Source organism: Callionymus lyra, chromosome 15, assembly GCF_982586985.1.
Source record: "Callionymus lyra chromosome 15, fCalLyr1.hap1.1, whole genome shotgun sequence".
Lineage (NCBI taxonomy): Eukaryota > Metazoa > Chordata > Actinopteri > Syngnathiformes > Callionymidae > Callionymus > Callionymus lyra.
In genome coordinates, this window is record NC_141832.1 from 9,562,626 (window position 1) to 9,584,901 (window position 22,276).

The window sequence follows — 22,276 nt, forward strand, 5'->3', positions numbered from 1 at the left end:
TTATTGCCGTCAATTTAAATCAAATCTCGACTAAATGTTTATTCAACTGTTATCGAAAACTGTCAAGATGCTAGTCAACTTATACAAAATTCCCATATTTAAAAAAAGGCTACTGGTGGGTTTGAAAAAAAAAAAACACTTTGCTAACTGCTTCAGCTGAATCATAACTACTAAAAGTTTACTTAACAATTGTCAAAACCTTTGTTTTTCTAAATCATTATATACAGTATCTGTAATTTAAGTAGATTTCTGAACTTCAACAAAAAGCCTACTGTTGGTTTTTTTTTTAAGCATTTTGCTAACATTGTCGTGCAAAACTACTGTCTTTCCTTTTCTTCCCTGTCCTTTGAATCTCAACTCTACTCAAAGTTTATTAAACTTTTTATGAAAAACTGTCAAGATGCTAACTAGTTAACTTAAAGTCACAATGCTGGTTCATGTGTCTGTAATTTAACAAGATTTCCTAAATTTCATGATAAGTTGACTGGTATTTTATTTAGCATTTTGCTAACTGCTAGCATTGTCGAGCAAAACTACTGCCTTTCCTATTTTTCCTGTCCTTTGATTCTGAACTCTACTTAAAGTTTATTAAACTTTTTATCGATAACTGTCAAGATGCTAACTAGTTAACTAAAAGTCACGATGCTAGTTCATACGTCTGTAATTTAACAAGATTTCCTAAATTTCATGAGAAGTTCAGTATTTTACTTAGTATTTCGCTTACTGCGAGCTGTCCGTCCACAACTGTACTTAAAGTTTAGATTATTTATTGTACTGTAAATATACAGTCATGGTGTAAACTAGCTAAACTACCAATCCTCATTTCACCACAGTATTCTGTAATTCTAATAGAATCTAATTTTAGTTTACTTAGCATTTCACTAACTGGCTCTCAACTATATTTTCCTTTCCCAAAAAGTTCTCTGTAATTTTAACAAGAACTCAAGTGTGTTATTTAGGAAGCTTGTTGCCATGTGACTCATGAGCTAACTTGCTGTCATAGCGCGACCTGGCTCAACTAATAATAATTTTTCTTCCCAGTTTTTATATTTATAATTTTACTAGAGGCCACAACTATTGATTCTTTCTATGTTTTCTGACTAGTCAACTTGATGTCACTAATGAACAGCCAAAATGTCATTTTTTCTCTCACTAATACTTCTTTTATTTAGCCAGATTTCCAAAATTGATCAAGATACTTTAATTGGCGTATTGCTGATTGGCTCATGATCTATTATCATGACGTGAACTAGCTAAACTACTGACCACAGTTTTCTGTTATTTCAAAGGAAATCTGATCATAGTTCAGCTAGCATTATGCTAACGGTGTGTCATCTATTCTTTTCTTTCTCAAAAAAGTGATCTGTATTTTAAACAAAGCTTATTGTTTACTTGCCATCTTGCTAACTGAGTCACTAGCTAAGAGTTATGATTTTAAAACAACTAGCTAAACTACTAACCACAGTTTTCTGTTATTCCAAAGGAAATCTGATCGTAGTTCAGCTAGCATTATGCTAACAAGCTGTCATCTATACTATACAAAAAGTGATCTGTATTTCAGAACTAAAATTGTTGTTTACTTAGCATGTTGCTAACTGACTCTGATTTAAAACATAATAATAATAAAAGCTAATTCCTTATTTTATCTTTTCTTTTTATGAAAACAAAACTCATTGTTAAGACAATTGTTAAGCATTTATTTATTATAATGGTTTAAAAGAATGCATGTATTTAATGGTATTTGAATCTTAATTTAAAAATGATCATATACATTTAATTCAAATTTACTTAAGGAAGTTTTTTCTGATATGTCTCGACTTGTAACTGGGATCAGATGGTAAAACAGGCCCATTTATCATGTTGCACATCCGTGTCAAAGAGGTATTTCCCTCTATTTTTGACCCACTTTTAAATATCTAAAGAAACCCCTCCACCCACAAAAAGTCGGTGTTGACGGAGGAGACTCTCCGGGACAAGTGCAGATGCATTCCTAGTGTTTCTCAGGACAGGCCGAGGATGGACGGAACGCTGAGAGAAGGGAAAGAGGAAGCGAGGGAGTGGGAGGAGAGGGATGACAGGAGGGAATCTGTGGATGAAAAGAGGAAGAGGGGGCGAAGAAGAGGAGTCGACCGGGGTGGGTGTGCCAGGTGTTCCTCTCCCGAGTCAACAGAAACAAGTCCAAGGATTAAAGTGTAGAAACATCTGCTCACGTGTGAAGACGACGACGACTGACCTTCAAAGTCTGATATGATCCCTTCCAAGTGAGCGTTGACAGTGGAATCAGACATTTTTAAGAGAGGGAAGCCACGCAAGTCAAGGGAGGGGAGAGAGGGTTCCCTTCTTTTTTTTAACCCAGCGAGGGGAAAAAGTCAAGACGCCGTCCTGGTTTTCCAACGAATCCCAAATTAGGAGTCCGAGCGAGGGAGTGGAGGGGAGGGAAAAAGACGAGTGGATCCAAACCCACCAGTCTCTCCGGCAACTTATTCTCCTCTTCTTTTCCTCCTTTCTTAACTTCCAGGGTTTGCAATAAGCCAGCGATGACAACCCCCCACCCGCCCTCTCTCTCTCTCTCTCTCTCTCTCTCTCTCCCTTCCTTTTCCCGAGCTGCCCTCCCCCTCTTCTCTTACCTCCATATCTCCCTCCCTTCTGACAGCCTCAGGAATGGTCCTATCTAAGAAGACTTTTTTGGACCACTTTATAGAGGAGCACGACTCACTTCCTGTCGCTCAGATCACATGACAAAGTTGATTTTTTTTTTACCTCCTGAGTGAATATAAATAAAAAAATCACTCCTGGTTCCAGATTTGAAATCTCCAGGAGTCTCAGGACTAATATGGGTCGGTACAAGCTCACACAAGCGCTGGTCACTGCCATGGTCCGGCAGCCAGACATCAATAAATAATTCGCTTAATGACTTAACGACCGTGTGAATGAGTGTGTGTGTGAGTGTGTGTGAGTGTGTGTGTGTGTAATGGGGTATTTAACAGAGCCACACAGTTCAATGAGTGTATATCCTGGCATTTACCGTGTAGACCAACATCCTGTGGACAGAACCAACGTTGTTGCTCATGTTTCCCCATATTTGGTGACGACAACTTTTTACAGGATTGTTTATGCCTTGACTTTCTCCTGTGAGTCTTAAATAACAAAAAACAGGCTCTTTTTTTAAAATATTTTTCACCATGAAGTAGTGACGTTAGCTTAGGCGGCTAGCTTCAGCGGCGCTAACCCCCTACTTTTGGGACTGTTTTAGCTAGCGCGATTAGCCTTTGTCAAAGTATAAATTCACAAAAGATGAATTAATATTTATTAATCCATCACAAGGTCTGGACAAAAAGCGCAGGTTTAATTATTTAACTTCAAGTGTAAAAAGCTAAGGTTCACCACCACGTCCATCGATTAGTTTCTTTGTTATTTAATTGAACAAAAAAGTAGATTTAACCAAAAATATACATTTTAAATTTAAAAAAAAGGTTGTTTTTTTTAAGTTGCTTGAATTAAAAAAAATACTTAATTCAATCGAAAATATTTTATTTTATTTGCTTCCATAAAAAAATGCTTTAATAAAAATTAACTTTTTCAAATTGTATTGTTTTGTGGTTATCTTTTTTTTGTTTTCGGGACATATACTGGATAAAATAGTTGTATCTAATTTATTCTATCTGTTCTTTTGGTTTTGTTTTTAATAAAGTGAGTGTTTTTAATTATTTTTTATTGGATTGAATAATACGAAACAAATCTACCTCCATACGATTCCACCACTTCATTTGTCTAACGAAAATACATCTACTTTGATGGGAGATTCGAAATTAAATGAATGTTTATCAAGAAAAAGTCTGAATAAAATTAGGGGGAAAAAAACGAATTCCATCCATTTCAACTTTTAGAGATATTTTTAAATCCAACTATACATACTTATTGCTCGTATCCGGCCACATTAAATGACTTGATAGTTTATATTATAGATATGACATATAGATAAAGTAAATTATAGAACTTTACTAATAGTATAATGATGAGATTCTAGTATAAAGGGATTCACTTCCATTGCTCGCCAGCAGGAGTCAGTGTTGCAACAACGACCCTCTGAGGGGCGACAGGAGTGTTTGTTGCTGTGTCACCACCGACAGAAATGTGATCTGGCAGCAGATCCAGATGAAGACACGACGAGAATCTCCGGACACACCCTCCTCCCCACCCATGCATCCTCCATAGCATGTGTCCGGAAGATTCCTTCCTCCAAAAAAAACACACCCTGCAACACTTTAACCATTCGTAAACAACACTGCGTCGTATATGTGTCATGTCTTCAAACCAGCAACCCCTGAAGAAACCTCACTTCCTTTCTCTGCATATCATGCAGGTCCTGGCAGGTCCACCCGGCTAATCCGATCTCCTCTAACAACTGTCACACTGAGAGCATTTCTTCTTCCCATTATTACCAAAAAGCTTCAATTAGGACGCCTGCGGTGTTTTCACTCCATTTCCTTCCCCCTCAGCTAAAGTATTCAAGTGTACTATGAGTATACTTATACTAAAATAGAAGTATATACCTGACGTTTACTTTGCACATGGTTTAGAAAAAATATTGAAGTGTACTATGAGTATACTTATACTAAAATAGAAGTATATACTTGAAGTTTACTTTTCAAATGGCTTAGCAAAAATATTCAAGTGTACTTTGAGTATACTTATACTAAAATAGAAGTATATGCTTGACGTTTACTTTTCACATGGCTTAGCAAAAATATTCAAGCGTACTATGAGTATACTTATACTAAAATAGAAGCAGTATACTTGAAGTTAACTTTGCACATGGCTTAGCAAATATATTCAAGTGTACTATGAGTACACTTATACTTAAATAGAAGTATATATGTGAAGTTTACTTTTCACATTGCTTAGAAAATATATTCAATTGTACTATGAGTACACTTATACTAAAATAGGAGTATATACTTGATGTTTACTTTTCACATGGCTTAGCAAAAATATTCAAGTGTACTATGAGTATACTTATACTAAAATAGAAGTATATACTTGACGTTCACTTTGCACATGGTTTAGAAAAAATATTAAAGTGTACTATGAGTACACTTATACTTAAATAGAAGTATATACTTGAAGTTTACTTTTCACATTGCTTAGCAAATATATTCAATTGTACTATGAGTACACTTATACTAAAATAGGAGTATATACTTGATGTTTACTTTTCACATGGCTTAACAAAAATATTCAAGCCTGGTTTAGAAAAAATATTAAGGGTGTACTATGAGTACACTTATACTAAAATAGAAGTATATACTTGAAGTTTACTTCTGACAAGTGTACAATGAGTATATAAATATTTTACTAAAATTAAAGTAATATACATAAAGTTTAAATCCCTTAGCAAAAAGAAGTATATTCAGGTGTACTATGTGAATACTTTTTTCATGCTGACATTGAAGTAGTATACTTAAAGTTTACATTTCACATGCCTTGGCAAAGAAAGTAAATTTAAGTGTAATATCAGTGTACTTGTTTGTTCTTTTTTGTTTTTGTTTTTTTTACTAAAATTGAAGTACTAAAATTGAAGTTTAGTTTTTACATCAGTTGGCGAAAAGGAGTACATTCAAGTACTCAAATCCCTTAGCAAAGAAGTACTTTCAAGTGAGAGTACTCCTACGTGTGTACTATCATGTAGTGATGGAGTTCATAGCAAAGACTACGTGTGCTTATCTGCAGTACCTTTATGTACCTGTGTGTAGATATACTTAAGGTTGCTTGTTCACGTCCCACGCCAGTCTCGTAAATGTAGTTTATCTTACTAGTATAGTATACAAAGTACCTAGTACATTGGTAGTCTAGAGAATAGCGTCATTTAAGAATTTAAACTATAGATTCTGAATGTGTACCCTATAATCTCGTAGATACTTGAAAAGTATACTCGAGTACTTCTGGAAACTTAAAATGTTACAATTCAGTCCGATGAAGAATCCATTTGAAGTACATTTACCTCAGTGTACTAACAATATTTATAGTGAAGTATACTTAAAGTACTGGTTGCTAAGCGGCCGACGACTCGCAGGTTAGCCTCTCAAAGTGATGAAACCTTCTATACAGCGACAGCATATTGTGCAGCGTTTGAATGAGCAGCTGCTGGTGTTAAGTTGCACAGAAGAGGAAAGACGGAGACAGCCGTCGGTCCTCTTAAAGAATCGCAGACCTCCACCACCGGGCCCTAAAGGGGGTCCTGACGCTTGAAAAGAGAGCAGGACGTCTATATATACGGAGGTGGCGGCGGTTGCTAGGGCGAATCCGGGGCGACAAATGTCACGGGGTTCCACATGTGGCGTCGGGCGCCAGTGTGTTCCGTTACCAACGCTCGGTCCAGACCGTCTTTGTTCTTAGGTCTGTGGTTACAGGACTTTCTCCGGTCGACATCCAGCCAGCTGACCCTGTTTTTTCCCCACAAAGAATCGCTCTGCTCTGAGTCCCTGCCAGATGACTGAGGTCATGGCTGTGTTTTAAGACTCGTTCTTCCAACTCTGGGATCGGCTATTATCGCTGCTCGGAGTCAATAATACAAGCTGCTAGATTAGCATCTTCGTGCTAACTTCATGAGCCAAAAGGGGGGAAAAAAAACGGTAAAATCAAAAGCTTTATGAGTTTAGTTTCTGTTTTTTTGTCCAGAGAAATATAAAGTTAAGGTAGGAAACATAGACGGCATTTAACACTATATTTCTCACCGTTAGCACCATTTGCTAATAGCTATATTTAAAAAAAAAGATATTTAAAAAATGTATGAAATCTTGGCTATGTCATAGAATGTATTTTACAGAACACCTGAAGTAAGGTCACGAAAAATGTGTAATTTAACTCTGAATTTAACGCTTAAACATGCTAATGCTAATGGCGACGTATTAGGGAAAAAAACATTACAAATAGCTACTTATGCTAAAAGCTATATTCAAATGAAATCTTGGCTATGTTATAGAAGTTAATTTATTTTACAGAACACCTGTAGTAAGGTCACGAAAAATGTGTAATTTAACTCTGAATTTAACGCTTAAACATGCTAATGTTAATGGCGACGTATTAGGAAAAAAAACATTACAAATAGCTCCTTATGCTAAAAGCTATGTTCAAATTAAATCTTAGCTATGTCGTTAATTTATTTTACAGAACACCTGAAGTAAGGTCATGAAAAATGTCTAAATCAACTGTGAACTTAACTCTTAGCTAATGCTAATGCTATTAGGAAAAAACCATTAGCTCCTTGCGCTAATAGTTATGTTCAAAAAAGGTATTAAAAATACGAATGAAAACTTTGCTACGACACAGAGGAAAAATGGTTGTAATTTGCTCTGTATTTTGTTCTTAAATATGCCCTTGCTAATGGCTACGGGAAAAAATATATATGCTAATGCATACATTCAAAAAAAGACGTTTCAAAATATGTCTATGAAAACTGGCCATTGGTTTATTCATTTTGATAAAGACGTCTGCTACTAGATTACAGGTTACAATTTGATTTATATTGGTTTATATTGAGCTAATGGCTACATTCAAGACAAACATATCCATGAAATAAGTAACTAAGTTAGTAGTGCATGAGAATTCATGTTTTATCTATTTAAGGAAGACCTCGGCTATTAGGCTACATGCTAAAATTATATACAGCTCTATATGGTGCCAATGGATACGATCAAATCAGGCACATCTAAAATAGACAATTTGTAACTGGGCTGTGGCAAAGTGACCTAAATTTTGATTATAACTTAAATCATTTTTAGCTCTTAGATATGCTCATGCTAATGGCTACATATAATGAAATAAACCAATAAGGTAGGTGTTACAAAACTCGACTTTTGCTCGAATGAAACATGGTTTATACGTTTTTAAAAGACGTCTGTTGCTAGGTGACAGGCTAGGATGGGATTTAGCTTTTGACTCGTGCTAATGGCTACATTCAAGAAGGAAAGGTCTGTAAAAACAGTGTAAGATATTTTGGCTCAGAGGAAGTATCCATTTTGATAAAGATAGTCGGATATTAGGTTACAGGCTGGAAATATGTTATAGCTAGCGCTGTATCATGCTAATGGCTACGTAAATAACAAGACACATGTAAAAAATAAACATGTTGGACCTGAGCTGTGTCTCGGAGGAATAATGGTTTATCCATTTTAGCTCTTAAAGATGCTCATGCTAGTGGCTACAAACAAAACAAAAATACATATTGGTTGCTAGGTTACAGGCTAGAATGGGATTTAGCTCTTTATTGTGCTAATGGCTACATTCAAGACGGACAAATCCATTAAAAAAAAGGGTTACGAGAATTTTCCTTCTGTATGTTTTATCTATTTGGTAAAGAAATGGGCGATTAGGTTACAGGCTAAAATGTTGCAAAGCTCTTTCATACTAATGGCTACGTTCAAAACAGACACATCTGTAAAAACAGACGTGTGGGAACTGGACTGTATCTCAGGAGGAAGAAAGTTTTATCCATTATTGCAAAGCGACCTGGATTTAGGTCATTCTTTTCGGTCCTAAAAATGCTAATGGCTACACATAAGAAAAAAACATTTAATACGATAGATGTGAACTAGACGATGGCCCCCGATTAGGTGAAGTAATCCGCAAAGAAAGTTAAGTAACGACTTAATCGAAATCCAAGCCCACAACACCACCACGCTAATGGCTACATTCTAGAAGTGCTGAGATCTCTCTAGTCTTGTCTCTTCTATAATCCGCTGACGTAGATTTATCCGAAAAGGAAAAACAGATTTATCCGTCACGGTTCAAGTCGTCGTTGATTGGAAACATCGACAGAGGAAACCAATTTGCCGCTGGAAACAGAAGTAACCCTTGCTGGCTGGGACGCCGACAACACACCCATGAGTCAGGCGGCTTCAAATAAACCATCTGGAAGTTCTAAAAAAAAAAAAGAAAAAAAAAGTGTGCGTTTCCTCTAGTCGTGTCGTTCGCCCGGGTTTGTTGTGCGAGTACATTTGTACGCGGTGTGTAATTTTGTGTTTCCGTGGCAACCCTCATAATAAGTAGCTGCTCTGGACTTCACAGAGGAGGAAACACGAGCTCCTCCAATGGGAGAAACAGAAACAACCCGTCGTGCTTTTATTCCATTTAGAGAGTTTTTAGGATTCCTGCACATCGGAAAAGCCGCGAGTTAATTGAAAGTGTGCACGGATCCGCCCCCCTAACCCCCTCTTTCAGGCCCCTCGGCCCACATGCACAGCTGCGAGTCCGACCCGACGCTGGTCCAGACCCACTTTTTTTTTTTTAATCAAGCTCAACACCTGCGGGCGACACACACTCCTGTCGCACAATCCATATTCCCGTGTCGCACACTCTGTCCTAACACACTCACTGGGTCTCTCGCAGGGAAGTGTTTACGGAGATCTCGGCCCTCGTCGCCCGGGCTCGGTGTTTGTGTCCACGGGTCGCCGTGGCAACCAAACTTCAGCTGAAAGTTCTTAGTATTTGTTACAATGGCTGTTGTTTGAATCTCGAGTCAGTGCTTCGACCCTCTGGCTAATGTCGTCATTACATGTAGAACATATGAATATATATAATAAAATAGATATCATATTTTTATATCTACATATTGAATGTATATACTGGGGCAATATTACATTGATATTACATTAGTATTGATTAATTATACATTATTTCACATATATACATTATTTTAACACAGACGTTTAGATACTTTAATTGTTTTTAAATCTTTTTCTACTTATTTCTAATAATCTGAGCAACTATAAAGCAATTTACCGTTAATTATTAATACAATATTTCTGAAAAAAAGGACTTGAATATGGAGCAAAAAAAAAGAATATTATATAGTCTTTAACTACAAATTTTATATTTTATAGGAAGTCTGGAAATAAATATTGACATATTGACATGTAATTCACTGGGATCATTAGACTAAAAAAAGAGGAAACATGTAAAAAAAGAAGAAGCCTTAATACGGAACATGAAACAATAATATTCAATCAAATCAAATCAACCTAAAAAATAGGGAAGAATATTGATATATGCATCTTATTTTTTTATTTATATTGACATATATATTTTATAATACGGTATCAATATTTAAAAGCACTGTATCATTTTTTTTTTTTTAATAAATACATTATTTTTGCGTTCAAATAATATTTACTTATTTAAAGTTCTCTTATGATTTTATTTCAATAAAAGGTGAATACAACTAAATATATCTATATTTGAATATTCACGGCTGTTTCTTAATTTTTGTGTCGCGATTAAACTCCCGGCCGCCAGATGGCAGCGCTCACTGTCAAAGGAACGAAGGAAACTCCGAAGACCGGGGACGAGAGGATACAGTCGCCCACGAGAGTGTGGTTTGGATCAGAATCTCATGACGACGCCTGCGTCACATCGATTCTCGTCCTCGCTGACCTCACGGCGACCCACATGAATAAGACGTGACAGACCCTCACAGTCGTGGCCTGTTTCTCTTTAGTGTCGTCGCTGACGCATGTGGGACGATTATCCCGAGACAAAAGAAGCTTTAATCAGTCGCTGCGTAGCATCTGTTCTTGAGATCCGCAGCAGAACCGAAGAATAATGTACAATAGCTCCGGCTAAAGTCTTTTTTTTTTTTTTTCTCTCTCTCTTTTATGAATTAGAAGTATTTGGTGGTAACATGAAGGTCCTGCGTGTTCAAGCGTTCCAGGCTGTGTGGTCAGCCTTGTAAAGTGGCTTTTACTGGATCTTTAACTAGACTTTTTGGCAGGAAAACATTTCCTCTGCTGCTGGTTTTCGTTGGGAGTTTGAAGTAAAATAAAATAAAAAATGATTGTCAAAGTATTTACAGAGTGAAGTGAAGTATTTCAAAGGGCTTTTATAACAACACAGTGATAATTATTGTTGTTTTTTTTTTGTTTTTTTTCTTCAAAGCACATTTCCAGCCACAAAAAAAGTTATTGTCAAACAATAATGTAATAATTAATATATTTTGACTTTAAAGTATAAAATAAGATATTTATATATTTTTTTACCACAAATAATATTTGTCTCTCATAGTAACTTTGATAGAAGTCAGAAAAGTAGAGGTAGAAGTAGTAGAAACAGAAAAAATAACTATTATTTTGTAGTAGCAGTAGTAAGTACCGGAGACAAAAAAGGAGTAAATCTTGCAACCAATGTAATTTGTGTTTACTACGTCAATCTAGCGGTAAAAACGAATGTGTTGTACAAGTACTATTGTTGAGGTATAGTGTAGTATCACTAATCATTCAAGAAGAGGAAAATAGTTGTTTAATTGTCATCTATAAGCTCGTAGTAAATTAGTTGTTGATTTTTTTTTTGTGTAACAGTCTTTGAACTGAAGAAAATTACATCTTTAAAAATATATATATTTTTTTTTCTACTGCTAATTCTCACCTGCATTCGCAGTAGAAGTAGCTTTGAAAGCTTTAAATAAAGAAAACTTTGTATTTTTGTGAACGTAAAACGAAAGAAACGCTTTTTTTTTCCAACATTGCAGTTACAATGTTCTGACACAGGGGGAGCCAGAAACAAATCCGACGTTATAGCACCTTGAAGTAACTTCTAAGTAGAAGTATTTGGAGCAGAAAAGTCACAGTATTGGTCCCTGAAATGGTTTTAAAAGTCGTCATAGTAATTTTAATAACATTTAATTGAGGGTCGTATTGATATTAATTATAATAATATTGATTTAAGTTTGAGAATTGTGATTGAAGCTGGTAGTAGTATTGAAGTTTTGTTTTGTTGAGGTTTCTGCCTCATGTTTGAATCAAAACTAAACTTACTAAATGTTTAAAACCGCAAAGATAATTTCTTAAATACATGTTTTAAAGTTCAAAACGACAAAGAAAAAAACGAAATAAAAAAATATCTCTGCTGCAGAAACCTTACAAGAACCAAACTTCTGGTGGTTTCTCACAATTAAAAGTTTTTCTTTTTTTAAATAATACCTTCTAGTCTCACAGAAGTCAAATCTGAAATACTGGTACATACGACCTGAAATTCCCACAGAGTGTGTCGAGCTAAATATGTTACAGATCCCTGGAGGAAGCACCTGGAAACCAGAGGCCGCGAGTGTGTGTGCGAGTGTGTGTGTGTCGGAGAGAAATACCACCGTCACACACTCGCATACTTGTCAATGATCTCATCCATATCCACATTTCACACACTCTAGGTGCTCCGAGCACCGACTCTCTGATGACTTTAGCACATTTTCTACGGCGTCCACGAGGGACTCGTCGTCGTCAAGGGGGCGACGGAGGGTTTTATCGAAGGGCGACGCTGGACCGTCTGTGTCCAGAGGAGTGATGGTCGACGTGGGACCAGAGCCAGGGTTTTTTTGGGGGGGGGGTATAGAGAGAGTAGGGGGGGAGAGAAAATGCCGCTCAAAACGCAACCATTTCCTGTTTTCACACCCGAGATAATCCAGAGAAACGAGTCCAGGATTGAGAAAAAAGTTACTGTTCTAGCGAGCTAGAGAGCGTGCAGGCCAGTATTCCACAGTGGAGGAGGACTCGCACAGAGTTGTGCGGCAACAAAGCCTCAAAAGAAAAACATGCAGTCAGCAAAAAAAAAAACGGGGAGCGGAAAATACCGTGAGGTGGGAGAAAGTGGTCGCCGGCGCTCTGGGAAAAGATCAGGCAGAAGTAGACGAGCCAAGAGCTTGACGTGTCCGGTCAGGAGTCTTACCTGAGAACTTGTCCCCTTCCATAACCAGATCACTCCCTCCACATGTGGCGTCTGACTCTCTCTCCCCCCTCCTCCCGCTTTCTCTCTCTCGCCCTCCCCGTCTTTTTTTTTTTTTTTTTTTTAACTTCCCTTTCTTTCCTCCCTCCTTCTTTCCTTCAGCGCTGGTGAATTACGACATCCACCATGTGCCGATCATATGTTTCTTCCCCCCCTCTTTTCCTTTTTTTCCCTCCTGCTCTCGCTCCTCGGATCAGAGCCGGACACTGAAGCAGGCTTTGTGTCTTGAAAATAGAAACCATTAGCGCCGCCATGTGACGTCCACTGCTGGGCCGACCTCCAGGCGTCCCGGGTCCGGCCTCAAAGATGGCCGCCGAGCCCGAGGTTTGAAGGAGCCGCCGCGACCCTCGTTGACCTCGCGAGGACGACCTCCAGACGCTCGACATCGCAATATTTTGTTTCTATTATGGACTTAAAAAAGTATATATTTGTATTATCGTTGCTCCTTATATTATTGATGATTTATTGTCATTTTAATATATAATTAATCTTTTTTGTTGGATCATTTCATTCCCTCTTGTTCCATTTAAACTATTTATAATGATTACATTTAACTTTCAATCATAAAAATACATGTAAGTCCATTAAAATAACTTTTTCTTATTGTATTTTTGTGAAAAATTCACTTTTTGAAAGGAATAAATCAGACCAATCGTCACCTTTTTATATAATTTCCTTGATATTAATTTAATGTAATGTAGTTTACTTTATTAATTTACGTCATGTATATCATTCATTATTTGAAAAATATTTAACTTTGCTTTATATCAATATATTTGTAATTATCGATGTATTTTTTAACAAACTATGTATTTAACAATTTTTTCTGGTTATTGTAGTATTTTATATTTCTACTTATTTTATCCTTCATATTCTTACACATTTTATCTTAAAACAAATCTTTTTTTTTAAAGAAGCACAAAACTGTAAATCATAGTATCCACAATATTTACTCTTTTATAAATTTAAATCACCTTTAATATTATTATCTAATTTTAGTATCATTTTATTTATATTTTTTAAATGTCTATATAAAACAGTATATTAGAAAATAAAGATAACAGTTTTATTCATTAATTGTTTGTATTAATTAACGTTACAGATACAGTTAGTTATATCTTTTAATTTACTTTATTTAAATAGAAAAATACTACTACTCAAAACAAATACATTATACCTGCATCTTTCCCAAGATTATTGTAATATATTATTCATATTTATTTAATATTTTAATCCTAATATTTTCTTAATAATACAATGTTTTATTTGTTGAGAAGACAAAGGAAAGAATCCGTGCAGGAAGAAGAAGAACTTGTGGAGTTGAAATGTCACTTCTGTTGGAGCCTGCCTTGGGAAACATGCACGACCTCTGACCCCGCAGACATCCCACAGACTGTTCTGGGTCAGAGGTCAGCGGGAGAGTAAGCGAGCTCTGATACAGACTTCAGAAGACGCGTCTGCCTGTCGTCTCGCCCTCGACGTTTCATGTGATTTCGGCTTTAATCTGGTGATTTAACGCAGTTAGCAACAGGAAGTTCGCTTCACATGAGATTCATTACTCATATGATCACGATTATTAGCAAAGAAAACACCTTTAAAAACATCTGTGAAAAGTCAAATGATTTAAAATAATTATGTGTATATTTGAAACACCAATTGTTATACATTTTAAAAAAAATGTATTTCATCTAAATAATCTTGTTTAATCCTTTTTAGAGCATTTGAAATAATCGCAGTTAGTCCACTGAGGCAGCAGGGGGCAGTAGCTCGACAGACTAGGCTCACACAGAGCAAGAACATTAGTGACTCATGGTTCTGATCACCAGCAAAATCTATTTAAAGTTCTTGATATTGACATTTATTTTTTAAAAGGTTAATCTATATTTGAGCAAATTATTTCTTATTATTTTTATTGAATTGTTTAATTATTAATATGTTGTGAATGTTTGTGTCACATTTTATCTAAAAATGCAGCCATTAAAAGTGCTTTTATATATAATATTTTGTGCGTAAGTCTAAGTCTAAGTTCACATATCCACGTAACACCTTGAGACATTTTTAGAAAGTAAATACAGAATTAAATGCAACGTTTGTTTGTATTATTAGTTGAAAATAGAAAACTAAATTCAAGTTTCTTTTTAAATAATTAAAGATTTCTCAATTTGTATTGTTATTTGAATTAATTTAATCATTTTTATCTCCTGACCAATTTTTTAAAAGTAATTTGTAATTATTTGACTGAATTATCAAATTATAAATGATATTTATTTTGACTGTTCGTGTCACATTTTTAAATTTATATATAAAAATATAGCAATAAAAAGTGCTTTAATTATATATTATGGAGTAATTCGTGTCCAGAATAATCACTCTCAAATTAAAATTAATTAATTCAAAATGTTAAATGTTGAAAAGAAAACGAATAAATTAAAATCAATTTAATTTATAATGTCAACTTTTTTCATGTATTAGGTTAGTTGAGTGTAAAAACAAAACAACGTAATTGTATAAATGTTGTAAACAACACAAGAGCTTTGCAGAATAGAAAGAATGAAATAATATAAATTAAAAAAGAATCACGTTAATAAAATTCAATAAATTAAAATAAAATAAACTGAATTTACATGAAGTGGCATATAAATGATAACTAAAATTTTATGAAATAAATAATATAAATGATTCAGATTAACCAACCACAAAATTAGGTGCAAAAAGTTGACTTAATTTATTTTTTTTAATTTACGTTTAATTTTTTTTGCGTAATTTTTAGTTGCTAAAAATGATTTTAAGTGTTTTTTCGACAAAATAACATCAGTAAAAAAATTGCATTTAAACTTCTTTGGAGTTTTTTCTGAGAGAAGCGACAGGAAGAGGAAGTGAAGATTATTTTTAGGATGTGATCCTCAAATCAACCGCTAGGTGTCAATAAAATTCAGTAGCTGCAGCTTGTGAAGTTGGGATAAGTATAGTGTTTAAACAAGTGTGTGTGTGTGTGTGTCAGCCATGACTCACAGCAGAAGGAAACAAAGTTCCTCCATCATTAAATCAATCCCATAAAGTCCAGATTAAAGTTCACGATGAGATTACGGTGAGTAACGACTCCAGGAAAGCCAGTGACGTCACGTTGAGTGACAGATGTTTAACCAGCTCCCTCCGCTCCCTCGAGCAAGGCATCAACGTGCAGAACAAAACCACAGGAAGTCGTACCCGCAGCTGTTTTTTGTTTTGTTTTTTGTCGACAGAAAAACTATGAGCAATGCTGCAAACACGGAGACGAGGAAGTGATGAAGTGTTTTTCCTACATAATCACAGGAGACACTGTAGCATTAGCTGCTCCAGGATGACAAGATGTTTGCTTTCCATGAAGGATCATCTTGACTGGAGCAGGTCACTCAACGTTTGCTCAACGGACCTCAGCCCGCGGCGGCTTTGACACCCATAGAGTTGTGTTTTCAAAACTGTTACCACAGTTTAAAACCAATATTTAATATATTCATCAAGATTTTTATTTTTTACGCAGTACATGCGTTTCCCCAGCAGAGGGCGCATAGATCGCCGCAATCTAAGTAAGTAAGTAATTTTTATTTATATAGCGCTTTTCCAGACCAGGGTCACAAAGCGCTTAAACAATCAAAACAATATTCAATAAAGTACATAATTTAAAGAGCAAATCTATTCTTTGTTTTCTCTCTAAAAGAAAATTAATAATGAGTTAAAAGATAGTTACTGATAGTACTGAAATGTTTCAGGCATCGTTGTCATCCTTTTTACATTAGTCGGCTGCAACAATTCCCGCCATTTTGACTTCCCGCTAACCTTAGACCCATCCGTGGCAATTTGATAAGATGGTGTTTTGTGTCCCCCCCCACAATACTGTCGCGATATTTCAACATAACTGTAACAATTCTTTCTTTTTTGTTGCCTTTTCAGCTCAGATTTCCTTTTTAAATTATAGTTATTTTATGGTTTCTATTTCAATACATTGTTTAAAATACAATCATTTAATGTGTTAATTAACAACTAATTTATGATTAAATCATTCATTTTGTTCATTTTGTGTTTGCAGCGACACTTCCGGCCACCAGATGGCAGCATTCATTACGTCCTCTGCAGCTAAAGGAACAGAGAAACCCAGCGATGACTGAGGACGAGAGGATACAGTCGACTCCAGCAGCTTTTAAAGCTGATGTTTGAACATATTTTGGTATCAAAACAAATGAAAGCAGTTACGACTGAGGACGAGAGGATACAGTGACTCCAGCAGCTTTTAAAACTGATGTTTGGACATATTTTGGTTTGAAAATGAATAAAAGCAGTTATGACTTCGTCAAGAGTCATGTGGTCTGTAAATTCTACAACACCAGAGTCAAGTACTCGACAATACTACACATATATACTTGTTACTACAGTATCTCAATATAGTGTATATTGTGATACATATCTTATCGTCAGATTCTTGACGATACACAACTGCACCATCAACACTCGTTAATATTTGATATTAGTTAAAGAAAACAACTACTTTCACCTTTTTATTTACCAACCAAAAACACCAAAAAAACGACACTATCCTACTTCCGATACCATTTGCAACATCTGTCAGCGATGGCTTCCGATCCATTTTCAAGATGTAGTTGTACTTTTACGGTTTACTCACTCGGGCTGGTGATCCCTGAGACTTCCGGCCTCCTGGTCCGAGCGCTCGCTGAACGTGCTGCGAAAGAAGAGAATGAACGAGTGAATGTTTTGTTCCACAAAGATCTTAAACAACAAGGTTTTCCTCCATGTTCTCTTGACCACATCTGTCCAAAAGTACTTGAAGTAAAAGAAAAACAAGGGTGAAGATGATGAAGCTGCAAAATGTATGATTGGACATATTGTTTGTGGCTCCCCCCAGTGTCAGAACAGTGTAACTACATTGTTGAAAAACCTTTGCCAGTTTTAACTGGAACGTGCATGTCCAAAGGGCGGCCCAGGGGCCATATGGGACCCTTTAAAATATTTCTTGTGTCCAGTGGTCTCCGTTGAAGTGTCGTGTACAGTACTTTTAAAATCCCACACAAGACAAGATCAAGACACCACAAAAAGTTAAGTATCAAAGCTTTTCATTAATAGTTAAAAACATTGAGTCGTCAGTTTTTAGTTGAACTGGTTTAAGATAAAGTAGATTTTATTTCAATCTTCAGTTTGAGACTCTTAAAGCTATAAAAGCTGCTGGAGTCACTGTATCCTCTCGTCCTCAGTCCGCACGTTTTTTACACTTCATCAAATTTGGCCCTCCTCGAAAAAAGTATCTTCGAAAAGTGGTTAGGGTTAGATTAGGATTAGGGTTAAGGTTAAGGTTATGGTTAGGGTATGGTTATGGTTAAGGTTAGTGTTAGGTTGGGTAGTGTAAGGTTTAAGGTTATGGTTATGGATAGGTATTGTAAGGGTTAAGGTTATGGGTATGGTTAAGGTTATGGTATTGTAAGGTTAAGGTTAAGGTTAGGGTTAGGTTGGGTATTGTAAGGCTTAAGATTATGGCTATGGATAGGTATTGTAAGGGTTAAGGTTATGGGTAGGGTTAAGATTATGGTATTGTAAGGTTAAGGTTAAGGCTAAGGTTAAGGTTAGGGTATGGTTAAGGTTAGTGTTAGGTTGGGTATTGTAAAGCTTAAGGTTATGGTTATGGATAGGTATTGTAAGGGTTAAGGTTAAGGTTTAGTTAGGGGTTAACCCAAGTCTAAATGTTGTGTAGTGCGGCTTTAAGTCTGGATTTCTGTTACAGCTTCTCGCAAAAAAATACATTTGTAAAACTGTGTGATGTTTTGAATACTTTCTCAAATGCTAAAAGTATTTCAATGGTACTAAGAAAACTCTCTTCTAGTTTAATTAATAATCTACTTCATAATCTCTATAGAGATATATCATTAAAGTACTTTAAACTACAGTTCACCCGACTATTTTCTCGCACCTTCTACTTCCATCAATGATTGAAGCGTCGCTAACAACCGTCATTAAATGGATAACATTTGAACGACAGATTAGCGACGGTTTCACCTTCGCTAACGGATCATCGGCTCAACAAACAGACAGAGCGACGACAGGATGTGACCCGTCGCTCAGGTGAGCTCGGGCTCCTTGACTCAGACGACGACTTCCTGCGTTTAAACGGCGCTCCTCCGACAGGAAGTGGTAATCCGGGGGAATTATCTCACAATTACACGACGTGAAGACGTTTTACTGCGATTTTGTTTTGACGGTAAATCTGTCAGCGAAGGCGAAATATTCAAACTAACAATAAAATAAACGCTTTTTATTTTTAAAGTCTGTGCGTCTGAGGCCAGAAGGAGGCGAGAGCTGCCAGAAAAACATGTCTATACTTATTTACTCATCTGGTTTGCAGCTCTCCCCCCTTTTTCCTCACCCTTTTTCCTCCCTCTTTCCCTCCCTCCTTCGCCTCCGCAGAGATTAAAAAAACAACACACCACACTTTAACAGATCATTGCACCACAAAAGCCTCCGGAAACACAACTAAAGACCTGTTGATGAATTAGTATCAATCGACAAAACATCTTAAAAAAATGTATTTGTTCAGGCTTTTCCTTGATTTTCTGAGACTCCTGTGTTTATCTCTGTGTTATCTTGATCTTTAAAGTATATACTTTATTGAGTATTGTTTTGATTGTTTAAGCGCTTTGTGACCCTGGTCTGGAAAAGCGCTATAAAAATACAAATTACTTACTTACTTACTTAATTATTATCATTTATTTTTTGCAAATTCAGCTTTTTTTTGGGCCAGCTCAAGGTCGTGGCCCTTCATCTGACCTCTGAGAAGAACCCGAGCGTTATTAATGCAGAATTAGATAGGAAGGAAAAAAAAAAACAAGACACCCGCGAAGTTGAAAAACCGTGTGTTCGGCTCAAGGCCCGAGGTGTGTCTTTGTGTGTCTTTGAGTGTGTGTTTGTGTGTGTTGCGCTCGTGCTTGGTCTTGTCAGGGCCCCAAAAGAAACACACTTGTTCACACACACGGAACACTGCTTCAACACGTTTTCATAAAGATCTTCCGACACTGATCCATCGCTCCCGCCCTCCTCCCTCCGAGGTCATACATGACTCATGACGACGTTGTGTAGTTGGACGTCGGATCCACACGATAAGAAGGACGACGTGTTTGTGTGTCGCTGGGAAGCACTTCCTTTGAATCGTCCACGTGAAGAGCTCATTGTGTTGCATTGATTGATGCTAATTGTGTGTGTGTGTGTGTGTGTGTGTGTGTGTGTGTGTGTGTGTGTGTGTGTGTGTGTGTGTGTGTGTGTGTGTGTGTGTGTGTGTGTGTGTGTGTGTGTGCACGGTCAGGTGCACGGCCACGGCTGGACAAACAGGGCGAGCGATGACTTATCGGGATCGACCGGTGCAGGTGAACTCACGAGAAGGGGCAGCACTTGGTCGCACTCGACACACAAAAGGAGTCGCAAACAAGATCCGTCTCCATCATCGGGGGAACGTCGACGTCGAGGTCAATGTCGCGACTACGGCGGGAACTTTTGCTCTCGTTACGAAGGGGACGTCGAAGTTTCGTGAGCCGCGAGATTCACGATCATCGTGGAGGGAGATGTTGTCGTGACTGAGAAATATCAACAGTTGCTGGAACCTTTAGTAACAACAGTACTTATGAAAAAAAACATGGATAATAGAAGTATGGATGAGGTGAATCACGAAATGAAAGGATGAATGGATGGATGATTGATGATGGATGAATAGATAAATGGATGGATGATGAGAATCATGTGATGAAAGGATGAATGGATGGATGAATAGATAAATGGATGGATGACGAGAATCATGTGATGAAAGGATGAATGGATGGATGAATAGATAAATGGATGGATGACAAGAATCATGTGATTAAGGATGGATGAATGGATGGATGAATAGATAAATGGATGGATGACAAGAATCATGTGATTAAGGATGGATGGATGGATGGATGGATGGATGGATGGATGGATGGATGGATGGATGGATGGATGACAAGAATCATGTGATTAAGGATGGATGGATGGATGGATGGATGGATGGATGGATGGATGGATGGATGGATGGATGGTTGGATGGATGGATGGATGGATGGATGGATGGATGGATGGATGGATGGATGGATGGATGGATGGATGGATGGATGGATGGATGGATGGATGGATGGATGGATGGTTGACAAGAATCATGTGATAAAGGATGGATGGACGGATGAATAGATAAATGGATTGATGATGACCATTATGTGATGAATGGATGAATAGATAGAAGGATGAATGATAACGTGATGAATGATGACAATGAAAGGATGAACGAATGAATGAATAGATAGAAGGATGAATGATGACGAGCATCGTGTGATGAAAGGATTGTTGGATGGATGGATGAATAGATAGAAGGATGAATGATAACGAGCATCATGTTATGAAAGGATTGTTGGATGAATGGATGAATAGATAGAAGGATGAATGATAACGTGATGAATGATGACAATGAAAGGATGAACGAATGAATGAATAGATAGATGGATGAATGATAACGAGCATCATGTTATGAAAGGATTGTTGGATGGATGGATGAATAGATAAATGGATGGATGTCGAGCATTGTGTGATGAAAGGATAAATGCATGGATGAATAGATAGAAGGATGATATCGAGCATGATGTGATGAAAGGATGGATGGATGGATGAATAGATGGAAGGATGAATGATGACATGATGAATGGATGGATGAATAGATAAATGGATGGATGACGAGCATCATGTGATGAAAGGATGAATGGATGGATGAATAGATACTGTAGATAGAAGGATGAATGATGACTAGCATCATGTTATGAAAGGATGGATGGATGAAAAGATAAATGGAGGATGCCGAGCATCATGTAATAAAAGAATGAAAGGATGGATGAAAAGATAAATGGATGGATGAAGAGCATCACGTGATAAAAGGATGAACGGATGGATGAATAGATAGAAGGATGAATGATGACGAGCATCATGAGATGAAAGGATGGATGAATAAATAGAAGGATGAATGATAACGTGATAAATGGATGAATGAATAGATAGAAGGATGAATGATAACGTGATAAATGGATGAATGAATAGATAGAAGGACGAATGATAACGTGATAAATGGATGAATGAATAGATAGAAGGATGAATGATAACGTGATAAATGGATGAATGAATAGATAGAAGGATGAATGATAACGTGATAAATGGATGAATGAATAGATAGAAGGACGAATGATAACGTGATAAATGGATGAATGAATAGATAGAAGGATGAATGATAACGTGATAAATGGATGAATGAATAGATAGAAGGATGAATGATAACGTGATAAATGGATGAATGAATAGATAGAAGGATGAATGATAACGTGATGAAAGGATGAATGAATAGATAGAAGGATGAATGATAACGTGATGAAAGGATGAATGAATAGATAGAAGGATGAATGATAACGTGATGAAAGGA

At 36.6% G+C, this 22,276-nt stretch overlaps 1 protein-coding gene across 3 annotated transcripts in view; it reads right to left on the reverse strand.

Annotated features, from left to right (window-relative positions):
• septin9a (septin 9a) overlaps positions 1–22,276 on the reverse strand; it is a 65,356-nt gene that overhangs the window by 37,834 nt on the left and 5,246 nt on the right. Inside the window, exon 2 of one of the 3 annotated variants that reach the window (XM_087808968.1) lies at positions 17,426–17,482. In XM_087808968.1, coding sequence (XP_087665094.1) covers positions 17,426–17,482 — 57 coding nt within the window. Of the gene's footprint in view, positions 1–2,233; positions 2,472–12,711; positions 12,917–17,425; positions 17,483–22,276 lie in introns of those variants that run through there. The other 2 variants (XM_087808971.1, XM_087808969.1) reach the window with 2 other exon arrangements.